Genomic DNA, 23636 nt, shown 5'->3' on the forward strand with positions numbered 1-23636 from the left:
GCTTACTGTACTGCTACCCTGAGCAGCGTTAGAAAACCTCTACACTAACTGTTTCCATTAATTGTTTTTTTTTCTGGAGGGTGAAATGTTCTATGTTGCCTGGAGCTGCAAGGAAGGCTCTGGCCACATTAACCTTTCTTATTTTTTATGAATAAACTTAAAGGGAGCAATCCAGATAAATGCCTTTTTGTCCAACATGTTCTATTTGAATGTAAGGTTTTTTAGCTGTATAGTACGTTTTAATGTTTCATTGGGTTTCTACTAAAAGTATCTCGAGCCTATAGTGAACAAATGTGATCTGACTAGAAAGCCACACGTTTCAGTTTGTGCATCTCCAATGAGGGGGATACACAATTTAGGAGCCTGGACAGCACATTTTTCTTGCCTGGCCTTGAAATTCAGTGGGAGAATTGCAAGCAACTGTTGGTTCAGAGGGATTGGAAGAGGCAGCTTTAGTTTTGTAACTGATTGAGGGGGGACCAGGCCATGAAAACCTATAAGGACACAAAGGAGCACAAAGGGACCTAGGATCCATCTTTTTAGCTCTTATATTTGCCAGGCTGGCTTTTTGCACACTCTGTGGGGGCACTAGATCCGGTTTTCAGGCAAACTCAAACAGTTGGCATTGGGTATAGTCCATTGTGGTGTTGAAGCAGCCACAACACAGCGAGGGGGAGGGAGGAGAGAGTGTGTCGGGTTAGCTGTTGGGATGAATGCTAGTGTTGGGTAACAGTCATGACTTGGAAAAGGAAAAATAAACTTGATTAGGGTTTAATTTGGGCATCAAGTTAAGGCTTAATTCCCAGTACTGTTACTACTTTACCTGGTCAATAAAAGGGAAGACTTTATCAAGGATTATGATGAAGTGCGTTGGAGGCAGGATTTTAATGTAGTGACCAACAGTAGGAGATCTCTCAAACCCGTCTTGAGTAATTTGGTTTTTGGCTGCTTTCCTTCCTACACTTGCTGATTAGCAGGCCAGAAGACAAGTAAAATCTCAGGGGCGACTGACCTACAGTTACGTTTGTCATCTGTGTACGAATGATGATGCAGAAAGGTTGAAGGGCCATTGGTGAATATTAAACCAGTGGGGAATAGTGGGATTAATTCCTGGCTTTCCCCCCACACCTATACAGGGACATGGAAAAGGTTAGAGAAATGGAAAAGGTTAATCTACTTGTGTCACCAGTTGTGAGGGAAAGGGTGGAACCAGAGAGTCTCCTGATTTAACGGCAGTAGATCATGGTGAACCATATTAAACACCACATACTTCTCCAAGATGGCCAACAGCGACTGAGCCTGGTCCAAGATATTGTGTTAACCAAAGCATTTTTCATGCTGTAGCTAGTGTGAACGGCTGACTTGAAGATGGTAGTTTTCCAGGTGGGTTTAAAGTTCATTAACTGCTTTCTTTAACATTTTGGCCATCCTGGGAATGCCCACAATAAGTTAAACATTCTTGACAGAATGGTCAATGGGTTGATGACTGGGAAGTGACATGCTATAGGGGTGGGAAACTAAATCTTAGTTTGTGACCCATAGTGCTAGTACTGTGGCATGTTCTTGAGCAGTGACAGACTTGGTAGCGATAGCATCGCCTGAGGTGTAAGCGGAGAATGACTGAAGGGGTGAGCGCTTCAGTGACGCTATTACTGAAGGAAGAAAAACTGATCGAATATTTGGGGCATCTAAAGGATCTATTAATCCCTGATCAAATCTTGTCAAGGCTAAAGCCTGAGTAGAATACCGTCCCCATATGTGTCAGTGCCAAGAAATACCATGTCCATGTTGAATGGGAGGTAAATAGTTGGAGTAAAATAGAGCAGATTGTAAATCTTTATTCCAGCCAAGGTTAAACAGAACAAATTACTATTCCTTACACATTCCACTACTGTCTCCAGACAATGGCAAAGGGGCATGAGGTCGGAAGTACTGTGGGGTATGTGCAACAATTGGATTTCAATCTTTGGATGAAATTGCCTCAAACTGATCACCATCTTTTTGTCTAGATTCCTAAAATGGGGAAATGCCTAGAAGCTTTTTTCATGGGATTTAGCTAACTAAAAGGCTGATTCTGGCTCTAATTGCGATTGCCGAGTAGATTCTTAAAAGATGAATTTGGTTAATTAACAGTAGTCTGAATAAACGCTTCATAAACCAATGTGATTTCAAGGGACATTTTATTTTTAGGGCATTTGGGTCCGGCATACTGCTGAAGTTGCCCAAGACAAGTCTTTATGATAAATGTGTGAGGGGTCAGAAATGAGACTGACCCAAAGTTGTAGGGCTTTCAACATTAGTCATGTTTATTAAAACAAAAAGGGTGTGATAAAGACCCATCTTTCCCTATACTAGTCGGAATAGCGCTACCTATGAAACTAAAACTGAAGCAAGTTGACCTTGTGTCCAAATTTTATCTGACCCTCACAATGGCATATACAACAATGTGCAAGGGAATTGTTTCTGATTCAACCCAACAATTTATAGTGTGAAGTTCAAAATAGGTAATGCTAGTAAAGGCAATCCTTGTATTCAGGAGTTGATTACCTTCCCCCAGAACCAATTCAGGAAGCCTGTTGGAAACCTTTTGTAATAATGTTCTGTCAAATTAATTTATTTTCCACGAAGCTTCGTCATTGGCAAAGCAAAACCTCTAATGCATAGACTACTGTTGTCGGAATAGCAAATCTTCTCCAAATACTTTTCTCAGAATGGCAAAACCAAATGTCTTTCATAGAACAGTTTATAATGTTTGTTCTTTTATACAATTGTACCTTTCCTGGTGTGCTCCCCAGCCAGGAATGTTTAACTTCTTTAACTGAAAAACTCTTGATATCCTTTTTTTATCTCCTGCCAGGTATCACTTTCCAAAAAGAATAATTATCCGATACTCTTAATCAGGTCCTTTTGCAATCTTCCTCCCATTTTGGGTATCACACAATCATACGTCAATAAAAACAACTTGTTGACTTCAGTGGTTACTTGTACCAATTTCCCCCTTGCAGACATTACCGTTGACTCGATAGACCATGGGATTCTTTGTCAACAACTCAGGGAGATTTACACCAGTGGCTGAGCCTTTGATTGACTGGTTTCGATCTTTTCTCTCAGCTAGGGCACATTCTCTTTCGCTGCCTCCATTTTCTTCTGCGTCTGCCCATCTCACCTGTGGGGTTCCACAGGGATCAGCAATCTCTCCTCTCGAACATTTATCTGCTTCTCTGGACTAAACCCAATCATGCACATGGCTATAGATTATATTCCTACAGTGATGACACACAAGTGGTTTTGCGTGTGGACCATGCTCAAACACGCTGCTAGTCTTCTTTAGAGCTGTCTATCCAACATTGGGGGGTGGATGCAGAACTGTCTCAAGCTTAATGCGGAAAAAACAGAGGTCATGGGTGCTGATGTGAGTTCTCACCTTGGTTGGCTGACTTTTGCCCTCCCTCGGTGGACCCTATACCCATCTCAGTCCACACTGTCAAATATCTTCGCATTAAGATTGCATCTTCTGTCTGAACCTCTGGTTAGGGCCAGATGTAGAGCTGCCCATTTCAAACTTGCGATTTTGAGAAAAAAACATCCCATTTATACTTCAAATCTGCAGGGGCAGTGATGGGCACTCTGGATTATTGCAATGCAACTTTGCACAGCCTAAAACTATTCTTCCACGTGCATCTAGAAGTCATGCAGAATTCTGCTGCCTGGCTGGCAGAATTCATGGACTTTGGTTGTCCGAGAGTTTCATTGGCTCCCGATTCACAGCTGTATGCCTAGTCTATCAGGCCTTTCATGCACTTGAGGCCTCCTACCTTTTGAAGATTAAGAGGGGGAAAAAACTTTTTAATTTTTTGGGTATCAGCAAGTCTTTTCCAGCTTAAAGTTCCCTGGTTTCATAAATTCACTATGGGTAGGCGAGCTTTTCCCATTGCTGCCCCCGCTCTATGGAATGCTATTCCTTTGTTCGGACCACCGTTAATCATCTCTCCTTTCGAAAAGCTTTGAAAACTTTATTATTTATATTTTTTTATGACCAAAACAATGGCCTTTCACATAGTATAGAAAGAAAATATAACGTACAATTTTAATATCTAATCTTAAAAAGATTATAAAAGATGTAGCGAAGGATACAAATTTATGGTCAAAAACAAAATTTTAACACGTTAAACATTCCTAAGAGAAGAAAAAACAAGGAAATTACAAAAAAGTTCATTTAACTTGGTAATTAACAAATACATTTCATATAATGTAAATATTTTTTTATTACTAAAAAAGGAATTTTACTTTTAGCTAATCCTAATTCTAAAAAAAATCGCACCAATTAGTGAAAAATATTTCAATTCCTGTGCGAGACGATTCCAAATGTCATCAGTACACACAAAATATCTAAGCTGGAACAAGCAACCCAAGTGTTACATTTTAATCCCCTTCAAATGTGGGCATGTAATAACTGTGCTTCAACAATTAAACCACCGCCTCATTTCTATAGTCTTCACCTTTCCTAATACTGGCGCGTCTCTGAGTGGGCATAGACATAGAGAAATTCCCCGGTAAGTAGAAGGTTCAAATGTAAGATACCTTTAGTAACAAGACAGGGAAATTTCACAAGATGCTTTGGTAACACACCCAAGGATTTATCTCAGTAGGAGAATGTTGAATGGATTTCATAGCTACCAACTTTAGTTATAGTTTCAATCCAAGCCATATTCTTCATAATTTTTTTCACCATGAGTGGATTTCCCAGTAGCTCAAGATTTGTTCTGTCACAATGATTGAAGATCTCTATGGTTTATAGATTTGTGGTGTTCAGAAGAGACGAGGATTCATTAAACATTTCCACTCTAAAATCTTCAAACCTAGTTGGGAGGGGTGAATACATCATACCCACGGCTGAAACATGCCAATGGAACCAGGTTTGCAGTGATGTTAAACCCAATTCATAACTCACAGATGAAATTGGACCTGAGGCAGGCATAGCATTTTCTTCCCTAACCTGCCTTCCAGCCTTTCCCGTGGCAGGTAAAAAATGATGATGGTTGATCTCCAGACCATATAGGACCTTTTGGTATCACTTTTCCTATGTAGAATTTTAACAAGGGTTTGATAGAGAATTTACAGAATGTATAGTACATTTTCTTCATTTGGTATGCCAATTGAGAAATTTTATTTTTAATGTGATTGATAGTAGATTTCTTATTGGACGTTCCCATCAAATGGAAACCCAAATAGGTGATGTCACTGGTCCGATCCATTTCGAACCATCTTTAGCATTTCTTCCTACTATGGTTAAAGTGAACATTACATTTCTTCTGGTTTGTAATTCATTTGCCTGGGCATAAAAATTCAGGGCTGCGAATAGGCGCTGCAAACTGACAGTTGCCATGTCAAGAAGTGCAGTGCCCTCTGCATATGCCAGCCAATTGATGCATTGGCCTCCGATGTTCAGGCTAATGAAAGTCCTGTAGAGCGTCTTTTAAATAGAATAGATACAGATTAAAGAGGCAAAATACAACCTTGGTGCAATCCTCTGGTAGTGGATTTAGAATCGGACAAATTTCCCTTAGCATCCAGCCTTATTTTTATCTTCGTATCTTTGTGAATGTATTCCAAGATGGAAAGTAGAGGAATTTTCCATTTCCTAAGCTTTGGCCACAGTACATTTCTATTAACTATGTCAAGCTAGCTTTGGAGAAATCCATCATGGCCACACATACTGAGACACATAAAATGTCTTTACTCGACCAGAGCTTACAGAGTAGTGGCCATCCCCCTCTAAAACTCTCTCCATGAGGCGTACTTTATAAACCCTTTGATTTTGTCGAGGAAAGAGCCACCATTTTTAAACATATGCACACTATTCCCTGTGCATGTTACACATTCCGATGAATGTTAGATATTTCTATTCATGACCATATTAAATGAGTAGCTTATTGTGGTCGCTTAGCCCAGTATTTTTAATTTGTAAAGAGGAGCATATGTCTAGAATAGGTTTAGAAAGGATGATGCATGATAGTCTTTTCCATGTGGCGCTTTGCTGCAGATCACCATTCACATTACCATTCGTAACGGTTAATCCCCACTCCTGGAACAGTGCCTGACACTTTTTCCATGACGCATTATCTGGCTGTTCCTTCTTTGTCCCTTATCGATGCAATATGAATTTAAGTCACCAGCCAGGATCACAAAGGATTCATTCTCAATCAGCCAATTGCCCAATATGGCCGATACTATGTTTAGATAGGCATCCAAATTGGAAACTACCGGAATCCAATATAATCTACTAGTAGGACATGTTGAATTTTCCATATAGCCATTCTCTATGGAAACTGCCAAAATACCAGGATGATCATTTGAAGCAATTTTAGGGGCATCCCACCATTAACATTGGTGGCCGCTTATTGAATTGAGAATCCACCGTGCCATATTTTTGATGAGCCATGTTTCCTGGAGGATTATGTCAATGTTATTATAGTTGCAGTTCTGGTCATTTTTTTTTTTTGTTTAATTCTTAGTAGGGTTTGTCTGGAGACTCTAGTCTTCAATCTCTTGGCTTCCTGTTTTTTATTTGGTTCGTTTTTCCCCTTTTTCTTTTTTCTAGTTCACCGGTAGTCAGACTCTTGTCCTGAGAGCCTGAGCGCCAGGATACCTTTTGGTCCGTAGCACTTTACAAGTGCCATAACAAACGGCAATGCTGGTTACAAGTTTCCGCCAACTGACATCTCATGTCAGGAGAATTGTACCATGTTTGCCTTCTCTTTATGATTATATTTGGTCGATATTCAAAAGTATTCTGCAAATAATCTTTAACGTCTCTGCACATCCCAAGGCCCACTTCAATATCAGGCTGCCTCACTGTTATACCGTGCTTTTGCTGCAAGCGTCTTTCTCAAGGCTGGCTTCCCCATCGGGACAGTAGTTTGTTTGGTGTCGGCGTTTGCTACCTTCACCAACAGAACCTGCGCAGCCTCTCCTCTTCTGACCCTGCTGCTCTTCATTCGCCTTCTCTTTAGCAGAGTTTCTCCTCTCTGCTGTAGAATGCTGCTGACCTGCTGCCGGCAGCCATTAGCTCTCCTCTTGTGAACTGCCTCTGTCACTGCTCTCACTACCCACTCCGTTTCCTTTGCAGCCCCTTTCCTTGCTTCCTTTTCCATCCTTCAGCTGCAGGTAATCTGTTTAAATGTCCAGCGTAGCTGATTCAGCTTTGGACAACTAGATTGCACTTTTTTTAAAGTCTCCTCCCCATTGACTCCTTGTTCTTCTTCGTCTCAGTACCCCAGTTGTTAAGGGAATTCGCAAAGCAATATTGTTTTAGAAACCTGTTGGAATAGTGATTGTATAGAGGATTTTTTCTCAGAACTCTTGACCAGATAAAAATCTTTATCGTCCAGGGATGTTGAATGTAAACCATGCATACCCGAGGGGTAAATACTGTCCTGGGGGGAGGTTTCCATACACAGTAGTTTGGGTTTTACCATGGGAAGGACTCGCTGAAGGACAACATGCCATCCCCTATTTAGGGATTCTGGGATTTTACATCTCCTCTCATGTAATCCTCCTATTACCACCCTTTGAGTCGGGAATCGGGTAGCGACTGCCTTCCTGTGGCCACATGGGAGGAACGGTAGATGGAGGATGATAATATCACTGATTGGTTATTTACTCAATGATTTTATTTCATCGTAGTTTAAGATACACAATTACATTTTCTCACATATAAAAGCTAAATGCTCAAATTCAGTTAACCCATCGCTCATACGCACTCATACATTCATAGAACCTCTATGTCCATACATGGTTTAATCCTCAGTATAACCATCTAGCACATAACACAATGTTATTGCCCCCTTTCCTAAATACCGGTGTGTATCTGTGTACCACAGATGATATACAAATCGACCTGTTTCGATCGGTTATGCAGGGCTTTTCATCTGTAGCACTTGTATTGATCCAACCTTCATCAGAACGGAAGCTATGTGCCAAATATGCCTTGCTTCAATGTAGATGGACTGAGAGACGTCTATAAAAATACAACAGTAAAACCTATTACCATCATTTTACATCATTGCCATCCTGGCTTATTTAACACAATTCATGTGCAAGTAACTTTCTTCGTTGTTACAACATTGTACATAGTTGTTGAAGTACAAAAATTCTGGGCGTTGTCCGATGCAGACTCTACCCGTTCAAAAATCTATTAACCTGAGCCTGGAAGAAGGAAAACCGAGGATGAAAACCTACCCCTTGTTTCCCAATTCAAGTACCCTAACCTTGATTGCAACCTCCCATTTTAGGGATGGAAAGGTAGATGTACTCATTGTTTAGTGCACCGACAGCTGATTTTAGCACGGTATTCCTTGTTTAATGGCTCACCAGCACATTGTTGTTTTACTGCTGGTCTCCAGAGGAATGTTGTACCCAACGTTGTCCTGATCAGTCTCCATGTAGTGCCTTACATAGAGAGGTTCTATGTATGAATGTATGAGTGCGTATGAGCGATGGGGTAACTGAATTGGAGCATTTATCTTTTAGGTGTGAGAAAACTTTGTGCATCTTAAACTGTGTGGTGAAATAAAATAATTTTTGAGTAAATAACCAATCAATAGTATATGGTCGTCCTCGATCTACCGGTCCATGTTTTCATTGGATTTGTTGTATTCTCACGTGGAGGACCATAGATTATTTTCAGGTACCATTTATATTTTTTGAAGCCACATGGGAGGAGACTGTAGGTTTGGGATCAGCGATGACTCCGCAGGATTCATCACATTAGCCATTTAGAGGTAGGCATTACTTGATGCCCATCTTCCATTAATAAGAGCACATGTCCGGTCACCTGGGTGAAGTGGACCAGCAAGAGAATGTATGCCTCAGGGTAGTGCTGGTGTTACGAGTGATTCTTGTACGTTAAAGGCATTAAATGGGTGTGTAGTTTTCAAGCATTTTTAACTGGGAAACAATCTTTAAACTCATGCTTACAGTCCGACCAGTTTGGTTTGAGCCCCTGTTTGTTGACCTGAATCAAATCTAGTCCATTATCGTGTCATAGCCAATTGGTCTGGACCTCCATTCTTCTGATAGGCTTCTGTCAAATATGGCCATTGTTTAACAATTTTAACGCCACCTATTTCTTATGCCTCTCCTCACCCAGGCATGTGTGAATGAGCCTAGAGGGCTTTGTTACATAGTTTCCTTGTTCTCATGCATTTTGCGATCAAATGTGTAAGCTTTTAAAGCCTGGATTCTGCATGAGCACTAAAGCTGTGATCTTCGCCAAGATAATCTGTCTGTGGAAGACCACCTTGCAAGAGACATCCATGGTGTTGTGGACGCAGTGAGGAACTGAGTGGGTTGTTGGGGGGCAGGGGGGAAGCACAGTCCAACAGGTGAGTACAAAGCGTTATGGAGTCAGCAAGGTAATGGGTGGGGCAAGATATGGATAGATTTGAAGCTTCAAGGAGCAGTTTTTGCATGAGTCATCCAGCATGGTTGATGCTAGGTTGTGTATTGGAGTAGGTTTATTTATTGAAGATTTTTAAAGGGCACTATAAAGCATAAAGGTGTTGCCATGCACCGCAAGACACAAAGGCGGTGGGGGTGGACAAGGAAGAAAAACAGTAATGGTACTACTAGGCCTTGTGACAATTGGATTGTGCAAGTGCAGTAACTAGAAGTGCAGGCAGGGAGTTGGGGACAGGAGGTGTTGAGTGACTGTCAGGGGAGGGGGCATAAAATGCAGGGGGGAGAGGGAAAGGGCTCGGGCTAGGCAAGTGCTGGGGGAGCCCAGTAGGGGCAAGTGCCAGGGGATGCTGGAGGCGGACCACCGTGTAAGTGAGGACCGAGGGCGGACCATATTCTGGAGGGATGCCCAACCCACCCAGGCGGTTGGTCAAGTAAGGGGGCCTGGAAAAGCAGTTCTGGTTGGAGGTGAGGGGGGAGGTGCTGGAAAAGACTGGTCAGGGAGGACCTGGTGCTAGTATGACTCATAAGGGACCAGGCTGCGAGTCTCAGTGGCAGATGGAGGCATTAACAAGGGAAGGAGGTAGAGCAGAGCTGTGTCTTGAGAAGCTTCTGGAACTTGGATTCATCTCCAGTCTGAGAGGGGCAGGGAGGCCATTCCAGAGGGAGGCAGCTGCTGAAGTGAGATCCACCCCCACTCTTTGCTTGGAAAAACATCTGATCTGCAGAGAGTCAGAACTAGAGGACCGAAGGCCTCCAGGAGGGAGGTATTATGGGAGAAAGTTGGATGTAGCGGATCATAGGCCCCAGAAAGCTTTGTGGATGATGCAGAGGGTCTAGAAATTGATCCTTGCAGCCACCGGGAGCCAGTGTAGATTTTAGGGCTGTGTAGATGCAGTCCTTGGGCTTGAGGCCAATGATAAACCTTGCAGTTCTATTCTGGATTAGTTGAAGGGGGCAAAGAGAGGAAAGAGGCAGCTTGAGGAAGAGACTGTTGCAATAATCCATCCTAGAGAGAACCGGAGCTCTAGAGACATTGAATTTCTGGGTAAGGTGAGGAAGGGGACAATGCCTCTGAGGAGGTGAAGTTGAAAGTGGGCCTCCTTGGCAAGGTCCATGATGTGAGAAGGAGAGCAAGGTGTCGAAGAGGACATCAAGGCTTTTAGCCTCACAAGATGGTGAGGGGAGTAGACCCAAGCAGGGCAGCCAGAGAGTGGGTGGGAAGCAGGGATCAGTCCCAATGAGAAGGACCTAGGCCTTCTTGGCATTAAGACAGAGCTCATTAGCAGCGCACCATGCCTAAAAAGCAGTCAGGAATGAGAGCAGAGAAGGTAGTTGGGGGGGGGGGGGGGGGGGGGCTTGAAGGAGAGCTGTGTCAGCATAATACTGGAAATGAGGAGAGAAGAGGATCAAGTGGGCCACAGGAGCAAGGTAGATGTTGAAGAGCCAAGTCAGTGGGATAGAGCCCTGAGGGACGCCGCAAGTAGAGTGAGATGGAGGAGAGGAAAGGGCCCAGTTGCACCTGGGAAGTAAGATTAGATGGGTAGGTAAACCAATCCAGTGCCAGAACCATGATACCAAGGGTGGTTTATAGTGATAAAATCGAAAACAAAAAAGTCGAATGTCAAAATGTCGAAAAAAAAGTTGCTTTTTTTTTTTTACAATGAGGGGTCCACCCCCAACCGCCCCTTTTTTGTTTTACCCATTTTTTTTTATTCCCGGACCCCAAAATAAATATATAATTAAAGAGGGAATTCAACTTTTTTTTTTTTTGACATTTTGACTGACCACCACCAAGGGTATCGTGAAGGCGCTATGAGGATGGCATGATTGACCGTGTTGAAGGCAGAGGACAAATGGAGGAGGATGAGAACAGAGGAGAATTGAAGTCTAGATTTGAGAGCAGGACTTCACCGGTGCTCAGGAGAGCAGTTTCCGTGCCTCTGGATCCTCTGATGCCAGACTGGTGTTCATGGAGACAGCCAACATATTCATTGTTTTGGGTCAGTAGCAAGACAAACAACTGCTCCAAGAGTTTGCCCAGGAAGGGGGTAGTGGAGATAGGGCGGTAGTTAGCCGGGCAGGAGGGGTCTGCAGACGGCGATTATTAGAGTGTGCACAAGGAAGTGCTTGAGGGATGGTGGGATGGAGCCAGTAGTAAAGGAGTAATTTCAGATATCGGCCAAGGCAGGAGCGAGAGGAAATGTCCTAGTTGTGGAGGAGCTGGGGAGCACCTGTTTGGTCGGGACTTTCTTAGAGCGGACAGCTTTAGAGACCTCATTCAGTGCTATGGACGAGAAAGAGAGTTTGGGGGAGGCGGAGGGGGGGTTCAAGGCGGTACATGAATGAAAGTTAAGATTTGTGGGGAGCAAGCGTCTAGAGGGCTGACAAGAGGAAGCCTCCTAGTAGTCCAGTTTGAGCACCAGGATAGAGCTCAGTGTTGTGCTAATTTGATGGGCGAGTTGTTGGAACATTTTCCTCTTGAGGTTGAAACCAGCTATTGTGGCGGTGTCTGTGATGAACAGAGTCAGAAGTTGTAATCTGAGAACCTAAAGTTGCCAATCCGAGCGGGGAAATTAATTGGAAGAGTGGGGATATCATTAGCAGTTGGAAAGGAAATATGTCTTTGAGGGGTTTAGCACGAGCTAGTGTAGAGCCAGTCCGGAGGTAGGCTGTGGTGAGACAGCTGTTAATGTGTTGATGACGAATCCGAGGAAGAAAGATCTGGTTATCGGTGTAACAATTCCTCATCTTCTCTGCTCACTCAGTGCTCTTATCCTCCAAGCACTCTACTGCCTTGGCCATGTTCCTCCTCTGAGAATTCTCTAAAATGATTATCAGAGGTCTCACTGGTCTCTCCTGTCTGAGGTCTTCTCATGTGTTCAGGCTTCTCCATCCCATGTTGGAGGTAACTAAAATGCCTTTCTTGATCTGTCTAGCATCTGTTCTCGCCACTGCCTGAGTGGGTTTGCCACACCTTGCACTCTGCCTCAGAAAGCGGACTTGAACAGCTCGAGAAGATTGCTTGCTCCACCTGAATCTTCCCTTTTTTCATAGAAGGGGGGGGGAGGGCTTTTTAACAACCTCCTTCCACCCGTTCAAGCAGTGGTCAGTCTGCTGAACGTGTGAAAAGTGGTATGTCCCAACTGCAGGACGCCAATGAGAAGCAGACTTTGCTTCTCCCTCTAAACCTTGAACCTACTAAATGTCTTGATGGGTTGTGCTGTGTATTAAAGTAGTTTTCTTGTGGCAAACTTGTGTGCAAACAATATTTATTAATATGTAGTAGCTGTATAAGTCTAAATGGAGGTGTTCTGTCCTAAAGACACAGGAATTGTTGAACAAAAAGCCAGATTATGGAACCATCCCAAACCATTTTTTTTAAATATAAAAAGCCCCATTAGCTAGCCCCGCAAGCAAATTGCTCTGTATTGGCAAAAACAAATTGGAATGTTTTGGATTTTAATTTTGTAAGTATTCCTCAAACTATTAACCACCGAATGATCCAGGATTTCATAAACGCCAACGCAAATCCCCTCATGATCAAGTGTACTCCCTGCCCTCCGAAAATAACCCATGGGGAATTCACATCGGTCATCTGGTGCTTTTGTTTGGTGGCAAAGTGCAGTTCTAGAGGGAAAAGGGTCCACTCGATGTGCACCAGTGTCGGTGACTTCACTATGTAAGGAGACTGTTGTATTTGAGACGACAAGCTAATGAAAAATAAATTGGCACTAGATTGTAACATTTGCCCATAGGTCTGATTCAGCACATCATGCCTTTCCCCATCACGCACAACTTCTCCTCCACCTGCTAATACTAAGGATTGCACAGTTGGTAGGACAGGAAAAATGTAGAGATTGCAATGCGCCGAATATTGATTGAAACTGGGGCCTTCATAGCTCCTAGGCACCAATAAAAGGACGGGCCCATTCCCTCTTTGTAAGCAAAGTTCTCCACGTGAGGTTTGTTTGTGGGAACTGGTCCACCAATGGTGGCCGAATTGTAAAATGTACATATTTATCCAGAAAGGAAAAGGAATATAGACCATAAATGCTATAAAAAAAATGGAGGCACCCTTTCCCAGATGGATTGAATAACTGTTAACTTTGTTCTGTTTTTTTTTTTTGTTCTCTGTATTTATAGCTCCAAACCTCCTAGAATTAGAACTGACTTTTAGATCAATCACTAACAAGCATTGGCAAAGCTAATAGTTCTGATTTTGCAAATCTAGAGGGTTGGATTATTTAATTAGTTGTTAATCAGCCCGGTTTCTCTGCATGCCCATGAAGTTCTTTTGATTAGGCAATAAACGGTTGAGCAGATGAACAGAGTAGCTAGAATAAAATGTGTTCTCCCACCAAATGTTGGGTTGTGTGTAGCACGATTTTGAAAAATGTCAATTGGTACTTCAAGCCTGTGCCGCAACAATAGGACAACAAATGGCACATGATGCACAAGTGATGCTTACTGTTCCGCTGCCCACGGCAGCTTTACAAAACCTCAACCCAATTGTGTAATTGTTTCCATGACCTGTTTTTTCTGGAGGGTGGAATGTCCAATGTCCCGAGCTATCGGCAAGGACTTGATTTGTTTTTGTAAATAGACCTAAAGGGAGCAATGAACGAGACCCTTCAAAATGCAGATTTTTCTTAGATTCTATTTTCTTTCAATTGTAATTTGTTATAAGGTGTATAGTGTGTTTTGTAAGAATCTGTGATAAATGCCTATTTTTTTTTTTTGTACTGCTCATATGAAAATTGACTTTAACCTCATTTCACCACATATATATGCGGAGGCGACCCCCCCATAGACCCTCCACATTTATTGACTTTACCCCACCCCTATATCTATATATATATTATATATATATTTGGAATGCGCAGTAATGGGATGTGCAGTGATTGTATAATACCTTTTTGTAATGTGGTCATTGGATTTCTGCAAGAGTACTTGAAGCCTATGGTCAACTCAAATGACTGCTATTGTCCGAACGTCAATGTTAAATGTATTTGTACCGCGCACCGTCACCAACGGAATTGGTCCCCAGGTGCTCTGGTGGATCTGTAAATAAGGGGGGGGGATTGGTTAGTAGGGTGAAGAGGGAGTAGGATAGTGAGAGGAGTGGTGTTCTGTTGGCAGCTTCAACTCGGTGTACACCGGGTGCTGAGCTTTGGTGCGGGTATTGGATCGGTGTCGGTCCGCGTGTGCTGTTTGTGAAGTGCGTGCGGCTTGATGTGCGAGAGATGGTTGTGTGAGTATTTTGAGTGAGATAAGTATGCAGAGCTTGTGCTTATATTGGTTAGTGGGTTACATGACCTTTAGCATGCTAACATTCAGTTGTGTCTAAGTGTGGCACTTGTTGGCATTCACATGTGGGCATGCCTACATTCAGTCTTTTTTCTAGGTGCGGCGCAGGCTAGTGTTTAGAAATCTATCTAGGTGTGGGCATGCTAACATTCCTAACCTAATCTGGATGCGGCGCAGGCTGGTGTTCACGATTCTATGTGTGGCACCTGCTATCATTCAAGTTTCATCTAGGCGCGAGCATGTTATCCTTCAAGTAATCCTATCTAGACGCGACGCAGGCTAATTGTCCACAATTCTATGTGTGGCCTGTGCTAGTCGTCACGTTTAGTGTAGGTGCAGGCATGCTAATATTCAGAGTCCTATCTAGATGCAATGCAGGCTAATATTCACAAGTCTAAGTGTGGGCATGTTGACGTTCAGGTTTCACCTAAGTGCGGGCATGCCAACATTCAAGGTTCCATCCAGATGTGACGCAGGCCAATATCCACAACTCCATCTAAGTGTGGCCATGCTAATATTCACAATTCTATCTAAATACGTCTGCTGGTCTGGATATGGTCCGTCCGGTACTTAGAAGTGGTCAAGGAGTCACTAGAGGGCTTTCGTCTGGGCCTATGTATGTGATCAGTCTCTGCAGCCTCGCTTTAATGGCTATTTCCCAGGATATCTTATGCTCTGTCGAGTGGTTGGTTCTTTGGTTTGAGTGTTTGTCCGATTTGAGAGAGGCCGAGGTTGGAGTTATTCATCGTTTTATTTAATGTCTGTGCATTCTAGTGCGTCTCTGTTGTGGTTACGTTGCAAAGAGGCATGATTTGAGGAGTTTCCTGAATGCTAGGTGGTTTGTTGTGTTCTGTATATTCTTAGGTAGGTCGTTCCAGGTTTTGGGTGCCAGGTGAGAGTAAGAGGATTCTCCGAGTTTTTTCCTGTTGTAGGGTTTTGGTTCCAGGCGTATGTCAGTGCTTGATCTTAGTGTTCTTGTCGGTTGATGTAGGCGTAGTTTGTCGCTTAGGAATTGTGCGCCTTATTTGTGTATTGCTCTGTGCATGATGCACATGGACTTGAACTTTATTCGCTGTTTTAGTGGTAGCCAGTGTAGTATTTTTAGCGCGGGTGTGATGTGTTCTCTTCTGGGTAGCTTGAGGAGGAGTCTGGCTGCTGTTTTTTGTATGCGTTGCAGTTTTTTAAGTAGTCATTCGGGCATGCCCAGGTATAGGCTATTGGCATAGTCTACTCTGGACATGATCAGAGTGATGATGGTAAGTGTTTTGTTGGCGAACGACAGGAACGGTAGGATCCTTTTTGCTGCTCGCAGGAGGAAGAAACATTTCTTGAGTACTGAGTTTACTTGTGGCTCTAGAGTCGGGTTGTTATCCATTAGGACCCCTAGGTTTTTTACAGTTGATGATGGTTCTGGTGTGGTGCCAAGCTCTTGGCCAGGGGATGTAGTTGATGTCTCCTCCTTTTTTTTTTTTTTTTTTTTGAAACGATCATCATCTCTGTTTTGCCTGGGTTGATTTTGAGATGGTTGAGGTTCATCCAGTTGAATATGTCGCGGAGACAATTTTCTAGTGTGGTGTTTTCTTCTCGGGTATCTTGTATGTTAAAGATTATTTGAGTATCGTCGGCGTAGTTGTAGCATGTGAGGCCGTGTTTTTTGATGATTTTGATTAATAGGTACATGTAGATGTTGAATAGAAGCGGTGAGAAGGATGATCCTTGTGGTACTCCGCACGTGGTGTCTCTGGGTTTGAATTTAAAAGGTTTCATCCATGCTGTTACTTTTCGGTTTGTTAGGAAGGATTTCATCCATAGTAGGGCAGTGTCTGTTATCCCTAGTCCTTCTAATCTCTTTATGAGGATGGCGTGGTTGACGGTGTCGAAGGCTGCAGACAGATCAAGGAGAATCAGGGTGGTACTGTTGTCCGAGTCTGCGTTTGTTTTTAGGTCGTTCCATATTGAGAGGAGAGCTGATTCTGTTCCTCTCATGGGTCTGAAACCAACTTGTGCCTGTTCTAGTAGGCAATGCTCTTCTATGAAATCTTGGGTTATTTGGTAGACTTGCGTTTCTAGCAGTTTAGCTATGTATGGTATGTTGGATATGGGTCTGTAGTTGGATAAGTACTTTACGTTTCCTGTTGTGTCTTTGAGAAGCGGCTTCGTGTAGGCTGATTTGAAGGCCTTTGGTACTTTACCTGTTGAGATTGAGAGGTGAGAAGGTTCCTGTGGTATTCCATGGGGGTTCCTTGTTTGAGAATTGTTTTGTATATGTCTGGGGGGCAAGGACCTTCAGGAAAGCCTGATTTTTTTTGCTTTGGTTTATCAGTTTGACAAAAGCCTCAATTGATATTTCTGGGAAGTTTTGTAGCTTGTTTGCATGTTCCTCGTCGGTGTCGGTGGGGTTTGAGCTGTGATCGCTTGGTCTGTTTTGTATGGAGTATTGGATGGAGGTTATTTTGTTTTTGAAGTGGTCTCCGAGGTCCTCAGAGTTTCATCGATGGAATTGGCGTGTTATTGCAGCCCAGTGGGTTTTTTATTTCGTTTATGATTTTGAATAGTTCTTTTTGAGTGTTTGGTGCTCTGAAGATTCGGTTGTCGTAATGTTTCCTCTTTGCTTTTGTATTTCCTTTTTATATGAGCGGATCTGTTGTAGGAATTTCAATTTGTTTGCGGTGGTGTTGTTGGTCCTCCTTTCAGATTCTAGTTTTCGGTTCTTTCTTTTCATGGTATTGAGTAGCGGGGTGAACCAATCAGCTGTAGTTTTGTTGCATGATAGGGTGAAGGGCTTTTCTTTGGCGATGTCGTCTAGGGTTGTTGCGATCCAGGTATGAAGTAGTGCAACTTTTTTGTCTAGGTCTGTTTCTTCCATGGTTGATGCTTGTGGTTTGCTGAGTTCTAGGAGTTAAGTTAGGTTGGTGTTTTTTATGGTTCTCCAATTTCTTTTCATCACAATGGGTCATTTTTCTTGTTGCTTTTTTGTTGCAGCGGCCATTGTGATTATGAATGGAATGATGAGGTGGTCGCTCCAAAGTATTTGAATTGGGGGTGCCGTGGTGATGAGTTCCTTGTTGGCGAAGATTGCGTCGAGTGTGTCTCCTGCTGAGTGGGTTGCTCCTTTGACTAGTTGTTGTAGGTTCATGGCTGCTAGTTGGGCAGTTAAGGATTTTTGTGTAGTTGTGGTTTCTTCGTCGCATCAGATGTTGAAATCTCTGAGGGTGATCAGATGGTTTTATTTGATGGCTAGGATGGTGATTGCTTCCGTGAAAGCGTCTATGGAAGTTGCATCGTAGGTTGGTGGTCTGTATATCAGGATGAATTTCAGGTTCGTTTTGGGATTTACTGAAAGTCGTAGTATTAAGGATTCGCATTTCTCGATGTTTAGTGGATCTTCCATTTTGATGGCCAGTTGTTCCTTGTGGATGATCGCTAGCCCCCCCCCCTCTTTTGGATTTTCTGTTTGTTTGGATGCATTTTAAGTTTTCAGGCAGTTGAGGGTGATCCTGTAGTTGTCTAGCCATGTTTTGGTTACAAATAGGATGTCTATGCCTCCTCTGACAGGAGGTCGTATATTTCAGTTGAATGTTTGGATTTTGACCTGGCGTTTATTAGGTTACAGTGGATTTTCTGGGTGAGATTTTGTTTTGAGGTTATTTGTTGCTCAAGTTTCTGATTGTCTGTTCGTGGTGTTTCCGCGTTGATGTTGGTAGGATGAAGAACGGCGAGCCACACATTTATCACTGAAGAGTAGCTGTCTGCAGTTTGTGTTCAGGGAAAGGCTTCAGGGGCATCCAAGCCATATTAAGTTCCTCTGACAGGATACGGGCTTATGAAGGGACGGCAACCTACCTCTGTGCAATGGTGATTGAGGTTGAGCAGGAGTACTCCAAAAGGACACTCATGCAGTGTTGCCATATTTTCTTAAAAGCCTATGATCCCAAAATATACTCTTGGCTGAAGACAAGGCCGCTCTTCCTTAATATTACATTTCTAGTGCTGAAGAACTCTATGTACAAAGGAGAGGAATTGAAGCAGTTGGCCCAAGATGCAAGGCTGAAAGATGAATCGCTCGACCGCTGTACTGTTCTGATTTCCATCTTCCTCCTGACAATATCTTTCTCCTGACAAACACAAGGGCTCAGAATATATTCTTCACCAAGTATCACAAGGCTGCCTTGCATTGAAGCCCTTCATCCCCCATGTGCAGATTGTTTCTTACCTCGCCTCCCCAAAAAATGCTTCTTGACCATGATCACAAAGCTGCATTGTACCTTCCACGCTCCCATTGCTGATTGCTTTTCTTTTCTCCCCATTGAACTCGCCCATAGACCACAAGAGCTCACAATATGCTCCTTGCCACAAAATCACACAAATGATACTGTAATTATCATGTTCTCCCAGTTCTGATCACAGGTACTGCCTTTCCTCTTCAGGGAGCACTTCAGCGTTGTCTGCCTTGCACCCCAAAGCTGGCCTGTGATGAAGCCCTCTATCTCAAAGGGCGGATTGCTTCCTCTTTTCCATGAATGCAAGTGCCAGGAGTATTGCCTACGGAAGCCCAGCGCCACTTCCTACAGCTAAGCACAACACGCTCAGAGTTCCCTAATTGGAACGTCTGCAAGTGATGTTTTAAATTAGCAAAACAAGGGGGGTTCTGGGAGTCCCTCTACCGGCACGAACACAGCCCATTGACCTGTTCTTGGTTGGATGCCCCCCGGAGAGTCTCAACCAAGTCTTTAGCTCACTGTCCCTTTCACAGCAGAGAAATCCCTGCATATCGGTCTTTGTCCTGCCCAGGGGCAGTCAGCACTTGAAATGCCAGGCAATTCTCTGCTGAACAAGAGTACAACAGCAACCGCATACACATGTTTGGGCCTAGTCTGGCCTCATCAGTGAGGTAGAGCTGTGCGCATCTAAGAACAGTGAGCAAGGGGTCCACATCTGAATTGCTCTGGTGAAACCGAAAGCTACTTAATATGCAAAACCTGCTTTAAATTAGACCTGATGACACTTTTTGATGTGAAGACCAACTGTGAAGTAGGAGTACATTTCTCAGGTCTAATGCAGCTATTGCCAAAGAACAAGGTGATGTCTCCCAGGGAGACAGCACGTAATATTGACCCCAGGTGTCTACGGGTTATGGGGTATACCACTTTCTTTTCTTGATATAATTCAGCTATTACGTCATTTACTGTTAATGTTTTTGGGAGATTTAGTAATTGCATTCCATTGCAGTTTAACTTGCCCAATACCTTATTCCGTGCCCCATTGTTATGCATTTTTTAAACTATGTAGTATTTCCTAACTTGCTTAAATGATGGTATGTGAAGTGGTCGGTGTCCCCTAAAGCCACAGCATATTAATTCCTTTTCTTAAGGTGCAATTGAAGCAATGCCTAGTGTGAAGGAAATTGTGTATTTTCATGTAGTGACTTGTTTTTTGTTCCAGTACCGTGTAAGAGAATCAGCACGCAGTGAACCCATTGTAATTGATTGCTCTCGAAGATTAGAAATCCATTGGCAAACTCCGGACTTGGAGAACCATAAAGTAAACTTGAAGGCCTGCAGGGTAGCTGTTGTGCATCATTGAATTACTCTTGCAGAAAACTGCACACGATACATCTGTACTGTAGGGAAACCTTCACTATACTGTTATATGCCGCAGCTCAGTTAAAATATGCACAGCTATTCTGATTTAATGAGTTCGATTCATGAATTTGTCAATTACATGCTGGACCTGAATGTTTTCATACATGGGGAAACGGTACCACAAAGCTAGTGCACAAGTAAGAATAACCATGTCGTCTCCTACCATTCCCAGGCTAACTGCCCACTGTTGAGGGTTCGTCCATGCCCCCATGCGGTCCCGTAGCCCCCAACTAACAAGGACGACACCTCACACAGGTCCTTGCTTTTCGGGCTTCCCGGTCGCTCTGCGCGGCCGGGAAACGCCCCGTTAATTTATGCTGCACGCGGTGGCGTGCAACGTCACGCGGCCGCGTGCGTGCCCGTCATCGGGCAGCGCCACACCAACCAAAGGGCAGTCCATTCCATACCGAGTAGCTGGCTGCTGTGGGTTGGGAGCCTCCAATGCGTGTTGGACCCACACAAACAGTAGCCACTATAGACAAAAAGGCGAGTTCAAGTTTCCAAGTAGCATACATAAGCATGTCCTTTTTGCGAACTCCTGCTTGGGTCACCTCGCCTTTAGAAAATGGCTGCCAATGGGAGTGTTCATCGTGACGCACTTGCTCGGACTCGAGATTGCCGGTAGTCTTGAAGATGCATATTAAGGGGGCACTGGTAACAGAGACCTACAGCGTTTGCGAGACCTAAATGATTTCCCTTGACCTCGAATGAGCTTCCCTTGCTACTGTTGGAAAGGCATTTGTTGCATTTTGGGGCGCCTCATAAGCACCGTGGCATACTCTGGAAGTGCTAATTTGTGACTTTTTTACATTCCTAGGTCGTGGAACAAGGAAGACGGCGTACCGAAGATGATGGCGGCCCGTCTTATAATGTGTGTATGTGTGTACATATTTATTGAAAGGAAAATACATGTTCAAGGGGAGAAAAGCGTGGTAATAGTTTGACATTAACTTACTCGTAAATGAGCCTATTTAAAGAAAAAAAGAACCACCTACACGTCATGTACCCAGTATTGAGCACAGATTAAGAAGGGAAAGGATGCAATTAATGAACTGATATAAAGTACACAGATGAAGTTATACACAAATAAATTTGTTCACAGATGATATATATATATATCCAAAAAACGATGGCACTTTTGATGAAAGCACTTTGAATTCTGTGTGGCACACGCTCACTTGCTGAAGAGACAAAATTAAAAAAAAGTTGTGAAAGCGTTAATTGTTTGCTTATTGCTTGCATTGCGTTCAGAGTGCTGGCAAGAGCGGCACTTTTGCATTGGGGTAATGTTATGGTAGTCTCACACTTTGTGGGTGAACTACTTGTATGGCCGAGCCATATTAATGTCCTCTTTTAGGACTGACCTAAATCTAACCTTCTAGCCACTGGGGACAGTCGAGTATTATGTTGCATTTTGTTATTTTATTTTCTTGCATAGTCAGCTTTAATTTTTCAAAACCTAATCTGAGTATCTGCTTGGGATAATGGTCAACAGTGCTGATCTTTTAAGCTGAGTGAGATGTTCAGTTTTGAAACGCAATCTTTGTGGAAATATGGCAGTGGTTCAGCGAGAAAATGAGAGCTCAAAACCAGAACAATGAAAAAGCAGAACAAACCGGGGCGTAGAAGAAAGGAACTGCAGACTGCGAAGAAAGCTAGAGCTGTATGTTTAATGAACATTGAAAAATGATTACCTTGCAAAGAGTTAGCGCATTTCCTGGGGTTGGACGTGAGCTTGATCTGATAGGATTTCATTTCAGGTCGGATATTGAAAGTCATGGACTAGAAGTTGGCTTATGCCGAGTAACGTACTTGGCACATAGGCAAGGGGCTCTGTTAGGAAGAGTTCTCTTATAAGGCTAATTTCCCAAACCTAGTGAGTCCCCCAGCAGCTTTGCTGGATTTTTAGGGTTTGTTTTTTTTCTCCTGCTAAGAGAGACTCTCTTCCTACCACTCTTAGGCATGATTTGAGGTATGTCTTTGACTTATTGTGTACTTATGGGCTATGGGGTATTTTACTCCATAGGGTATCATCTGTTTTAGTGTATGTGTTACACAGCACCCTCAGTGCAGTAACAGTGGTTTCATAGTGACCCCCAAACATATACTCCATACCCTGGGACTGACTACTGTCTCCCAGGGCATGTAAAGTCACCATTGGCGATATTAGTCCAAAATTGTGAACAGAACCAGTACAAACCATCATATTGTGGAAGTACTGAAGGGGTTCATTAGATTGCCCCTGGGTCTGTTTCCAAGAGGGTACTGTCCAGTCGAGTTTCTGGCTGGTGGTAGTGGTTACTACGTGAAATATTCCACAGGAATATTTCCTATGGGATTTTCCCATTGATTTTAAATGCACCACTTTTTTGGTGCAATGTTAAAGATACAGCTGGTTTATTTAATATAAAATCACCGGTTGGGTCTTTTCGCCAGAACTCTTTTTTCCAAAATGGCGTTTGTGTCCGTCCCTGTAACTCCAACCAAGGTCGGGCCCTTTGTTCCACTTTTTGGCGGGCTTCTCCACAGAAGCCCTCCAACTGGTGCCACTCTGGGTTCCACACGATGTGTGGGTGGGGGAATTGACACCCTGGACTACGTTGCCTTAGCAACCCAAGTCGCACTCTGTTCTGATTGGCCCAGTTGTGAGCCGCCCGGCTCACCACTTAGCATGTATTGGTGACAGCTAGGCTGTTGAATGGGGGATTTCTGCATAAAAGCAGGGCTTTTGGGACTAGAACTTGAGAAGTCGCCACAGGACCTAAGAAATCCGAAGAGGGGAGAAGCTGAGCCATCTGCAACGACGACACCACCGGTGGAGCCCTGCTGCAACGACCTCACCACTTTCCCGACGACCAGAGAAGATCTTCTGATGTAAGAGTCTTCTCCCTTTGAGCTGGTGGGAACAACCAGTTTGCCATTCGCCTTCCAGGACGTCCCTTGGTCGAATCGCCAGTGCCAGGCCACTGTGATTGCGAATAAAAGGAACGCAACTTTGAACCGAACAAACTCCGTGGCTCGTCTCTTCCCTGGGCAGTGCAACGACTCAAAGTTTCCTCCTCGACGAGATCTTCTCTTCCCCTGGTCGAAACCACGAACTGCACCCGCTGCCAGGAACAACTGCCAGTGCTAGAGCTTCCTCACTTTTAAAGGTTCTGTGTTCCACCTGGCCTCCCTTTCCACGGTTTGCTAAAGGTGACCCTTAAATCCTTGGTTTTCCAACTG

General features: G+C 43.6%; 1 protein-coding gene across 2 annotated transcripts in view; it reads left to right on the forward strand.

Annotated features, from left to right (window-relative positions):
* LOC138481216 (uncharacterized) overlaps positions 1 to 21630 on the forward strand; it is a 373635-nt gene extending 352005 nt beyond the window's left edge. For both annotated transcript variants that reach the window (XM_069613229.1, XM_069613230.1), the window contains exon 6: positions 21229 to 21630. In XM_069613229.1, coding sequence (XP_069469330.1) covers positions 21229 to 21263 — 35 coding nt within the window. In that variant the 3' untranslated portion in view covers positions 21264 to 21630. The remainder of the gene's footprint in view (positions 1 to 21228) is intronic.
* The last annotated feature ends 2006 nt before the right edge of the window (positions 21631 to 23636 follow it).

Source organism: Ambystoma mexicanum, chromosome 5p (genome assembly GCF_040938575.1).
Source record: "Ambystoma mexicanum isolate Mex_15411 chromosome 5p, UKY_AmexF1_1, whole genome shotgun sequence".
NCBI classification, from domain to species: domain Eukaryota; kingdom Metazoa; phylum Chordata; class Amphibia; order Caudata; family Ambystomatidae; genus Ambystoma; species Ambystoma mexicanum.